The 12,386-nt window shown below is 39.3% G+C and overlaps 1 protein-coding gene across 1 annotated transcript; it reads right to left on the bottom strand.

Moving 5' to 3' along the window:
- Positions 3,113–6,216, bottom strand: LOC109850586 (U-box domain-containing protein 12). The gene is made up of 4 exons (XM_020420633.1): positions 5,791–6,216; positions 4,971–5,087; positions 4,472–4,885; positions 3,113–4,388 (listed from the first exon to the last, which is right to left on the bottom strand). The coding sequence occupies exons 1-4, from the start codon at positions 6,094–6,096 to the stop codon at positions 3,327–3,329; spliced, it is 1,899 nt and encodes a 632-aa protein (XP_020276222.1). The 5' UTR covers positions 6,097–6,216; the 3' UTR covers positions 3,113–3,326.

The raw sequence follows: 12,386 nt of genomic DNA, 5'->3' as shown, positions 1-12,386 counted from the left end.
AGATGATGAGCTTGAGCAAGAGGAGGTTCAGCAGGAGAATACACAGGCACTACAACAACAGCAGCTCGAGGATACTTTGGCTTCCACTAGGCCAAAGCGAGCATACAAGCAGGTACAGAAGCTGGGGGCTGATCAACCCCTGAAGCACTATGGGCATGTTAATTTGGTTGAATACGCACTTTCGGTGGAGGAAGATGAGCCGGTCTCCTTCAAGGAAGCTATTCGGGATAAAGATAGTGAGAGTTGGTTGGCTGCGATGGAGGAGGAGATGGAATCTCTTCGGAAGAACCAAACATGGGAGGTGGTCCCATTGCCCGTAGGAAGAAAAGCTATTGGTTGTAAGTGGGTGTATAAGAGAAAGGAAGATTCTTCAGAGCTCGGTGGTACAAGGTACAAGGCGAGGCTAGTGGCTAAAAGGGTTGTACAAAGAGAGGGTGTGGATTACAATGAGATCTTTTCTCCGGTGGTGAAACACACTTCTATTCGGGTGCTATTGAGTATTGTTGCTCATGGTGATCTTGAGCTGGAACAACTCGATGTTAAAACGGCCTTCTTGCACGGAGACTTGGATGAAGAGATCTACATGCATCAACCTGAGGGCTACAAGGTTGAGAATAAGGAGCATCATGTATGTCGCTTGAGGAAGTCACTCTATGGACTAAAGCAATCTCCTCGGCAGTGGTACAAGCGATTTGACTCCTTCATGCTAAAGCATGGGTTTTCCCGAAGCGATTACGATTGTTGTGTTTACATTCAAAAGCTTCGTGGAGGTGATTATATCTATCTCCTTTTGTATGTGGATGACATGCTTATTGCTTCAAAGAGCAAGGTGGAGATAGATAGGCTAAAATCTCAACTTGGTAAAGAGTTCGAGATGAAGGACATGGGCGCTGCTAGAAAAATACTGGGTATGGAGATTAGAAGAGAGCGGGCGAATCGGCGATTGTTTTTGAGTCAGAAGGGCTATATAGAGCGGGTGATCGCGAGGTTCGGGATGCAAAGTGCTAAGTCGGTGGCGACTTCATTGGCTCCACACTTCAGGCTTTCAGGTAAACAATCTCCCACTACAGCGGAAGAGAAGGCGCACATGGAGCGCGTTCCCTATGCTAGTGTAGTTGGCAGTTTAATGTACGCAATGGTGTGTACACGTCCAGATATTTCACAGGCGGTTAGTGTGGTCAGCAGATTCATGGCAAATCCGGGAAAGGCGCACTGGGAAGCGGTGAAATGGGTCCTGAGGTACTTGAAGGGTACTGCGGATACGGGATTGTGTTTTGGTGGAGATACATGTCAGATTGACGGGTTTGTTGACTCAGATTATGCAGACGATCTAGATATACGACGTTCTACTACTGGTTATATATTTAGGATACATAGAGCTCCAGTTAGTTGGCGATCGATGTTACAGGCTACAGTGGCACTTTCTACTACAGAGGCCGAGTATATGGCCATGGCGGAGGGAGTGAAGGAAGCATTGTGGTTGTGGGGTCTTCTAGACGATTTGGGGATTGAGCAGGAGAACGTGAACTTGTGGTGCGACAGTCAAAGTGCGATTCACTTGGCGAAGAATCAAGTTCATCATGCTCGTACCAAGCATATCGATGTCAGGTATCATTTTGTGCGGGATGTCATAGAGGAAGGATATATTTCTCTCATGAAGGTGCATACGAATGAGAATCCAGCAGACATGTTGACCAAGGTGGTTCTGGTGATGTTCGCGGTGTTCTTCTGGTGTTCGTCCAAAATTTGAGGTTTATCAAATGTTGTACGAGGTGGAGAATTGTGAACAGCGGTGTGGGTCTATCCATTCACGCGGAAAGAAAAGACGTGTGGGGACCATGAACACGTTTTTTCTTTTGCTGGCTCGTGAACGCGTTTTCCAGCTGGCAAAGCAGGTCCGGATTTTTCCCTATAAATAGCAATGATCTCCTAGGGTTTTGTGACAAGGGTGAAAACGCTGAGGGGAAATTCTTTAGGCGGCTGCTGTGGGAAATCAAAGTCGGCAGCGTGTGTGGGAACAGCGGCTGAAAGGAAAAACACACTGTGGGAAAATCGCTAAAGCCAGAGAGGGTTCTTGTTTCTTTTTGGCGGCAGAGCAGAGGAAATTGCAGCAGTTGTTGAGGAGAGAAAAAGAGAGATTCTACAAAAGAGAGGTTTATTTCTTTTGGGTAAAAATCAGATCTTTGAGACGAGCTTGTGGATTGTACAAGTCGTCGGTGTTCTCCTTATAGTGGTATCTCCCCTCACCCCTCCCGTGGACGTAGGCAAGTTTGCCGAACCACGTAAATCTCGTGTATTTACTGTTTTCTGGGTTGTTGGCTATTGCTTTTAGGATCCCTCAAAATTCGGTCTTGCGCTGATGAGAGGAAGAGTGGATATCTCACTTCGCTGAGATATTTCGCTACTGAGTCTGGGTATCCTTCGCGAAACACAGATATCGAGGTTGACTTGTGCTTTTGTGACAACAAAAGCCAGGGCTCTCTCTCAGGACATATCGCTTCCGCGGCGGTGGGCGTGACTCTGCCCCCAACACATACCGTGGGATCGAAGTGCACTCAACAAAGCCCAGGCCTTTGTGAAGTTCAATCCTTTCATTACAATCTCTTTTGCTGCTGCATCAGCGTGGATAGTCTTGGCATTGAGTCGCACTGCGAGCACCTCTCCAACAGGGGCAGTAGCCTTGGCATTGCACGTCCGCCTGCACTTGTCCCTCTTCCAAGGGCTTCTCGACTGTGGAGCCTGGTCATCACCACTCGCGCCCTGCATCTGTCGACAATGCTGGCTGTCACGTATTTGGGAGCCCTGAAAAGTCTCAGCATACCGGCTGCCATGTACTTGAGAGACGTGAAAAAGCCTCAGCATGTATTTATTTTCATGCCTGATCGTGTTGGAAGAAGTTGGCTAACTGAGAACAAGAACATGCGGAATTCTTGTAATTTATTCTCCAAAATAGTTAAGTTTCTTCCAAGATATTTAAGGTGATTCAATCTAATACGACCTCTAGCGGCCAATTACTGCTCTACCACTACAAATTTGTGAAGGCTAGCTTGCGATCACATAGAATGTATACAAACACTAACAAATTTCTGCATTCGTTCCATATCAATCAACAGAAGATAAAACAGTCAACAATAACCTGTAAATAGAACAAACAGTAACTATCAAGTAGCAGGCCTACAGCTTTTCCAAATATTCACAACTTGGTAGGGCTGGAAAATCAACAGAGAGATACTTTAAAAAAATATGAAGTGCAACAGATCTTGATTCTAATATCCATCAAAACTGGACCTGAATCCACCAGTAACTGAGATATTGCAAAACAACCATCAGGCCTCCAAATTTCGGTGAATAAGATCTAAGAGACTTGCAGCTTTCCTCTTCGCTCGATCAGTTCCACCGTCGGCCAACTCTTTCAATGCTTCTTCTGCCCCCAATTCTTTCGCAGACAACAATAGCTGCATATCACTGGAACAAAGTGACCAAAGCACTGCTGCCGCATTCTCCCTATTCCTAGGAGAAGCACTCCTCATAATCTTCACCAAAATCGGAACAGGCTCTGACTGCACAATTGCAGTTCTTCCTTCATGATGACTCGCCAAAACCGCTAATATAGCCAGTGCTTCATCCACCATTCCCCCACTTGGATCTACCAATAGCCTCATCAAGTGCCCTATGATCCCAGCTTTCACCGCCCTCACCTTGTTCCCCTGATAAATAGTGAGGTTAAAGATCGCAGTAGCTGCATCTTTCTTTCCTCTTGGACTCCCTTCGCATAGGAGATCAAGTAGTGCAGGTATAGCTCCAGCTTCTCCGATCATCACTTTGTTCCCGTCGACAACTGATAAGCTGAAAAGGGTAGCTGCGGCATTCTCCCTTGCTTCCATGCTACCATTTTTAAGAACTTTTACGATCTCTGGTATTGCACCGGAACTAACAATACTAGCTTTGTTACCTTCATTGATCGAAAGATTCAGCAATGCTGTGACTGCATGCTCCTGTGTTCTTGAATCTTGAGAAGATAAGAGGGCGACAAGCAAAGGAATTGCACCTGCTTCAGCGATGCATACTCTGTTACCGCCGTTTCTTTTTGCAAGCAGTCGGATTTCACCGGCAGCTGCTCTTTGTTTTTCTGTGCTCCAACTCTGCAGATTCATCAGTAGCAACCTAATGGTTTCATGGTCACAGTCAGCGCGGGTTCCTGATCTCACGTCTTGGCTACTCCCAGCCTTTTTGGGGGGTTCAATGCCGTTGGCTTCACACCACTGCACAATGAGACTCTTGAGGACAAAATTGGGGGTCAGAGCAGTGTGTGATAGATTTTGTTGAGTCTTGGGGCATGTCTTGTGCCCTGAATCCAGCCACTTTTGGATGGAAGACCTCTCATATGTCTGACAACAAACATTTAATCAATACTCAAAGATTTATGAGATGGTTTAAAATTAGAATGAGATCTAGATGAACTTTACTCTACCTGTCCTGTGGAGACTATTACTGGGTCCCTCATCAATTCAAGAGATATTGGACACCGGAAATCATCAGGAATAACCGGAGATCTATACATTGATGAGATATCCTTGCTTTCAAGGTTTTCTGACATGGGAGGTTCCACGAGAACAGAGTCTTTCAGTTTTTTAAGCAACGAGGACATTTCCTCGAGGCAATTGTCTGGGTCTCCACCATTTGAAATTACCATTTCATGTAATGCAAGAGACTCTTGCTTCAGTTCGTTCATTGTTCTGAGCTGTAGCTTTTCTGAAAGTCTTTTAAGTATATTAGAGTCAGAGTACTTCCCAATTTGAGCCAATGACAGATCAGAGAGAAGTTGCAAATCAGGCGAATCTGCTCTTTCTTTAGCTCTTCGAAACTGAGTATGAACAAGTTCAACCTAGAAACATTAAAGAAACTTGAATCAAATAGTCATGATTATTTGCAACCACAGCTCACATTTTATGATCTTAGCTAAACGTTACCTGTTCTTTAACTTCTTCAGAAATCTCCAACTTTTCATAGGGCACACCATTTAGCGCATCATCGATACTTCTGGTGACCTCTTGAAATTTAATTGCATAGCTTTCTCCTTTCAGAGCCTGACACGATATAAATCTTGCTATAGGAAATTAGTCGGAAAGAAAGAGGTCAATGACAAAGGATGAAGTTTGATATAAACCAATTTTTGCAGTTTGATATAAACCAATTTTAGGCTTAAATTCTCATAATTGGACCTCAAACGCTTAAAACTTCGCTCAAAAGAACCCAAGTCAGCAAAAGAGCAACTCATATGAACCCAAGAATAAGAAAACACTCTTTTAAAATGCAACATTCATTAAAAAAAAAATCTACAAACTCACAACATTAGGCTTAAAAAGGACATATACAAGTACTTTAAACTTGTTCCAAAACCAAGAAAGATAGCTAATCAGAAATCTATCCAAGCAGGAAAAAATTTTCCCACATACCCTCCAATTGAATCTATATTTGCAAATTTACCCCCTAATCTAGATATTCTCTCGTTGATCCCCCAACTTTACCAACCCGAGTTGAAAATACCCCAAAATATGAAATTTTCTGTTAGTTGTTTAGCTCGAATTCCCTCCTTCCACCATTAAACTAAAAATGTTAAGCTTGCGCATTTGTACTGGATGTGGTAGAATATGGGGGTAAATTTTCAAATATGGCAGGTTTGGGTCTATAAGACTTTAAAAAAACTTAATTTTACAGCAAAAAACAATCAAAATTAAGTTTTGGATCCAGATTATCCAACCAAAAATGCTCAAATCACTCAAAATATACCTGATGGAGCTTGCTCCCTTGATTAATTGACAGAAGCAAGTCCTTAGCAGAGCCCAAGGCATCAAGAAGAGCCGAGAGAGCTCCGACCTCAATTCCTTCGACGGATCCCTCGTCCCCAATCCCATCGCGAATCTCGTCGAAGAGCGGGCTCAGGAGCTTCGCTCTCCTCGCCAGATCGCAGCACGATCGCCGAAACGGGCCGCGGAACTCTGGAAGGCTCGAAATCTCGCAGGCGAGCTTCGATAGAGAGTCGAGCAATCGGATTCCTCTGGCTTCGGATTCGTCGTCCTCGGCCGCTGGTCCCATTGGAGAGGTAAGAGCAAGAGAATTAGGGTTTTCTCAGCAGAGAATTTTTTTTTTTCCTTCTTTCTTTTTTTCCCAAAGAAGAGAAAGAAGAAGAAAGGGAGAGGGAAGAGACCGCAACACAAGAGCGGAGGAGACTTTTTATAAATTCACCCCATATTTTATCTGGAACAACGCTGTACGTATTATTGCAGGAATTTATTAGCGGGTTTGGATCTTACACGTGATTCAATTAGGTATATTTTTTACAAATCAAACTTGGGTTTATATGATTAGATATTAGTCCCTCACCATCGAAGTTACTCATAATTAAGTACCTCAAATTCTAAGGGGTCTTGCAATTTGATCCCTCGATGATAAAATACCCCTCGCTTCATGTACTCCCAAAGCTCTTTGCACGCGGGAAACTATTAACGGGGACGTTTTGGTCATATTGAGAGATCAGAATGCAAGATTTTCCTCTGGATTTAGATTTAGTTAACGGATTACACATGATTTGGCTTGGGGGGTAATGACGGTTAATGGAAGGTAAGTGAACTGTTAATCATGTTTGGAAACTCATTTAGGAGGGTAACGAGAGGGAAAGTTAGTTAATTAAGGCGAAAAATTTATGGAATTTCATTATCCACCAAATTAGGGTGTAATCGAGATTGTCCCACGGTGAGAACTTTGCTCTTCCCACGTCAAATCTGATGACAGCTGAGATTGAGTTTGAGGTTATTTTACATTTTCTTTATTAAAAGTTTCTAAGCATGGTAGTGATTGAGTTTCCTTAACTCTCTTTACGAAATTTTCTAACTAGGATTTATATTTTCTCTTAACTTGGTCCAATACCCGCATGCCAAACTAGGTGTTAGAACATTTCCCTGAAAATTCCAAGTCATAAGTAGGGTTGAGCATGGTTCGGTCCAAACCGAAAAAACCGACCGAACCGACCTGAACCGACCCGAAAAAATCGGTTTTATGAGTATGCCAGTTTCGGGTCGGTTTGAAAACTTTTCAACCCAAACCGACCCGAACCGACCGAATATAGTGTAATACTACCCATTCTGATCTCAAACCCTACCCGATCCGTCTCCAAAGAGTCAAAGACTCAAACCCTAAACTCATTTTCTGAATCATTATGGGTTAAAAATAATATCATTATATTAATATTTAATGTTTCATAATCTCCTACTTTATTGATATCTTTTTTTTTAACACAGTTTTTTATTTGATAAGAAGTTTGATAAAGTTAGAACCGAACAAACCGAACCGAACAGTACCGAACAGACTTACAACAGTTCGGTTCGGTTTTGAATTATAGACAGTTCGGTTCGATTGTTCAAATTTTGGTAAAAACCGAACCGAACCGACCGTTGCACACCCCTAGTCATAAGAGAAGGTTAGGATAGACGGTTTATGATTACAATTGTCTCGGGGTAACTACCGAACTAATACAATCAATCACTAACTTCAAACTTGATGATACCGGAATGAGTCCTATATATATGATTTTGTGGAGATACATATGCTAGAGTTACTATATTTGACAATATTGCAATATTTTTTCTTTTCAATGGACATGGTTCATTCGCTGGCGCGGTGAATTTTGACATGAATTGTTTTCAGGGGTGTTTGGCAACTCATTAAAATTAGGTCAGGGTCTAACCTGACCCGGTTTTAACCTATTATCTGTTTGGATAAAACCGAGTCAATTCTGGCCCAACTTTTTAAGGTCATCTTGGGTCCTTTAAACCAGGCCAGAATTGATCCACCCCCTAGCTGGATCAACTCAGGAGTAGTTAAGAAATTATACATACTTGACCTTGTTTCTATTGTGTTTGCTAATATCAGCAGCAAACTGTTTTGGTGGAAGGGGGGAAATTACACACTATTTTGATTTCAGGATTCTTAGAAAACAAAACAACCATCTTTTTTATCCTGTATCTCATTTCGCATTTTTTTAAAGATAATAGTAATCCTTACGGTGGAAGAAGGATTTTATTGTGTCTTATATTAATACATGTAAAAGTTAGAATATGTTCCTTTGTTACTGTGAAGTCTAATTATCCAAATTATAGTATTTGTATTTAGGTTGTAGAATATATGTGTACATAAAGGAAATATGTCTTAACTTAATCTAATTGATAAAAACATTCCCAATAAAATTAAGTATGAGGATTTTATTTGTTAGATTGTCACAATTAAAGCAGGTAATTTTAATAATATTTCAGATAAACTTCTGCAGCTCATTTTATTATGTATTCTTCCGTCTGTCCAAATCCATCTTGATCATAGAAATTCGTGGAAATGGCCCACGAGCTATAAGAAATATGACGTGAGGAAAACATCATTTGGAGAATTTTATTTTCTTGGGGTTTTTAGATAAAATAACACTACAGGCACACTCTCCACCACACCCCCTCTCTTGCTACAGTGCAGGGGGGCCCACCTGAGATTTTTTAAAAAATCTCAGGTGGGCCTTCCTGTACTGTAGCAGGAGAGGGGGTGTGGTGGAGAGTGTGCCTGTAGTGCCACTCTTTTAGATATCAGTCCCTTAAATATTCAGTAATTGCGTGTTAACCCCTCAAATCTTGGAAATTGCATAGTAGGCTTTTAAATTCTATAAGGTCTTGCTAATTGGTCCTTCAACTTAAATCACGATACATTTGAGAGAAATATTCCGTCAAATGTAATAGAGGCAAAATGACCGTTTTACTCTTTATTATGTTCCCCAACTTATTTCTTAATAGGCTTAAACTCAATATCCGCTTTTTAAAAGAAAGGCAAATGCCCTTGAGTTCTTCTTGTTCAATGGTTATAAAAGAGGCTTAACTCAAAGTTAAGCTTCACAAAAGGTTTGAAATATCAGAGAAAGGGGTGGTTTGGTGATTGCAAATGGGGTTGGGAGTTAACCCAATCATCATTAGGTTTTCACTGAAACTAGTTTGCTGTCCGTGCAAAGCACGACGATAAATTTTTTCATGCTATAACAATCATGTTTCTTAAATGGTACAATAAGTTTTTGAAGTGCTAAAGTATCTCGCATTTTGAAAGTGCTACAGTAATAGTGTTACTGTTCATAACGGTCCTTGAATTGCTACAGTATTTCACGTTTAAAAATTGCTTTAGTGCTACAGTGGTAAACCTACTGTTTAATTTACTGTAGCATGAATAGGAATTCTCTGATCCTCCTATTTGTATAAAGGGATAGATACTAATCAAGGGATAATTTTGCAATACCTTATAGGATATAAAGGACTAATAGGGCATGAATCGGTTTTCTAAAATTAGGGCGCAATGCCTATTCAAAGTATATTACAATAAGTAGTAATTACGAGGTGCCAAAAATTTTATGGACATTTATTCCTCTATAATAATGAGAGGATCTAAAATTCATTATTCATGAACAGTAAATCGTTGTAGTATTATTACTGTAGCACAAACATGGGATCCAAGATTTACTATTCATGCTATAACAAATCGTTGTAGCATTATTACTGCAGCACAGGTGAGAGTTGTAGCGTTTTTTTTGAAACATTACTGTAACATTATTACTGTAGCTCAGGCGGAATACTGTAATATTTAAAAATATTACTGTAGCATTTATAAAAACTATAATAAATATAAAATCACTGTAGCTAGGGATGGCAAAATGGACCCAAAACCAATTGCCCACCCATACTCACCCGCCAAATGAACCATCCAAACCCACCCATTTAGTTAAATGGGCCATAAATGGATAAGTATAGTTTCTATTAAAGATAAATGAGTCATTAATGGGTGGGTTATTACCCACTCATTTGTCCGTTTAGATGGATATTATTTTAAAAACACCCTCAACGCTTCAACAATAACAAAACTTATTTTGAAAAGTTAAAAACTATAGAAAACACTTAAAATGACTAACAACCCCTTAAAATTTTGAGATTTGCAAAAAACACCCTTAAAGTTTAAAATATTATAAAAATGTCCTCAAGAGTCAAAAATTATAAAAAAACTATCAAAATTTTCTAACCTCACAGATGACACATGAAATTCAAAAATTACCAACAGCCCCCTGAAATTTTATAATTTACAAAAAATACCCTTAAAAATTATAGAAAATGAGAAAAACACCCTCAAGACTTCAAAATTACCAAACAATCTTAGAGTTTTCTAAACTTGCAAATGACATATGAAATCTAAAAAAATTCAATAGTCCCCTATAAATTTAAAATTTACAATTAACACCCTTAAAGTTTTAAATTTTTAGAAAAACACCCTCCATAGTTTAGAATTACAAAACCATCCTGAAATTTCAAAACCTACAAATGACACATGAAATCCAAAAATTACTAACAGCCCCCTGTAAATTTATAATTTACAAAAAGAACCCTCAAAGTTTAAAAATTGCAAAAAACACCCTCAAGAGTTCAAAACTACAAAACAATCTTAGAATTTTTTTAAACTTGCAAATGACACATGAAATCTAAAAAATTTCGATAATCCCCTATAAATATCAAATTTGCAAGTATTACCCTCAAACTTTTAAAAATTACAAAAAACACCCTCAAGGATATATAAATATAAAAAGTAGGTGCTCACAATTCTTCGTCGGCAGGAGATATATGCGTGTGCAGCCAAGTGTAATTTGCAAAACTTGTGTCTATTGCGCGAGAAACAGGAGAGAAAGAGAATGTGTATTGTTATCCAGCGTGATAAAAGAATTTTAAGGAGAATTACTTGGGGACACTCTGTAATTAAGAACAAACATGGAAAAAATAATAGACTTTAACCAACAACAAATATGAAGAAATGAACAATTACGCTCATAGCTCATGGATTTTGAACAAAGGAAAGAAAAACACCATCTCTCTCAAAGCAGTTCAGCTCATGGATTTTGAACAAAGGAAAGAAAAACACCATCTCTCTCAAAGCAGTTCACGCAAGGCTAAGGAGATGCAGGATTTTTAAGATCCTCGGAGTGGGACGTGATATTTTTACCATATTTTGTTGACAAATTTAGGCAGCAAAAAGATTTAGTTATGATTTTTTTTTATGGAATGTGTGGTGCGTGGGTTTTTAGAGCCAAATTTAGTTAGGATGTTTTTATCAAATAGAGCTGTTAGGTAGTGTGGTTTTGTAAACCGTGCAAGGTGGGGTTTTCTGAAGATATTTTGTCATTTCTTTGCTCTATCCTAATTTGACCCTAAGATGAAGAAGAACTGAATTAAATGTTGAGGGTACTCCGGTATTCTGAAAATTTTGACACATGACCAAAGTATGTGCTTTTTTTTAAATAACCGAGTAGGCAGTACACTAAACTTGTTACAAGTCCATCTCTTCTTTTGCTCAGCCCCGTCATCATTTGCTTTTTTTGCTCACAATTCTGTCCTAATTTTCCCAAGTAGTCGATTCAATTGAGAAAAAAATATTTACAGAAAACCCCCTAAAAGTTTGCAAAAAACTCCTTGAAAGTTTGCAAAAAAACCCCTTAAAGTTTACAAAAAAACCCCTAAAAGTTTACAGAAACCCCCCTGAAAGTTTACATAAAACCCCTGAAAGTTTACAGAAAAAACCCCTAAAAGTTTACAGAAAACCCCCTGAAAGTTTACAAAAAAGCTCCTGAAAGTTTACAAAAAAACCCCTAAAAGTTTACAAAAAAACCCCTAAAAGTTTGTAAAATCCCCCTAAAAGTTTGCAAAAAAACCCCTAAAAGTTTGCAGAAAACCCCCCTAAAAGTTTGCCAAAACCCCTAAAAGTTTGCAAGTAGATCCCGGAAACTTACATATATATAAAAACATCATAATCATAACTAAATGAGTTATTGGGTCATCCATGAACCACCAACCACCCATTTAGTAAATGGGTGGTTGAGAAGTGACCCATTTAGCAAATGCTAAATGGGTCATAAATGGTCAAGTGGTCATAAATGTGCCCACCAATTTATGACCCAAACAAGACCTAATCAAAACCACTCATTTGACAACTCTAACTGTAGCAGAAATAAAAAATAGATACCGTGTTTTGCACACTAGTGAATCTTATAATCCAAAGCTGAAAGTTAGGCCTTATTCATATTAATTATGAAGTTTCTTGGATATTCAAGTCACTTTTCAAAGTAAAGGAAGGAATTCAAATAGGTTACATAGAGGTACCTTATATTCTCTTTTGAGCAGTTAAATAAGTATTATTTGTACTCACTACAATGCTTCTGGCCATTCTTCTGTTTTTACCACAAATGTCTTTCTCATTTATCTACAGAACTAAATGCATGTTTGTAATTGTACGATCCACGGAGTCAGAGAGTCAGGAGGCCATTAGCCGTA

The sequence above is a fragment of the Asparagus officinalis genome, chromosome 1, assembly GCF_001876935.1.
Source record: "Asparagus officinalis chromosome 1, Aspof.V1, whole genome shotgun sequence".
NCBI classification, from domain to species: domain Eukaryota; kingdom Viridiplantae; phylum Streptophyta; class Magnoliopsida; order Asparagales; family Asparagaceae; genus Asparagus; species Asparagus officinalis.
The sequence above is the reverse complement of the archived record's forward strand: the minus strand, read 5'-3'. Positions and strand labels throughout refer to the sequence as shown.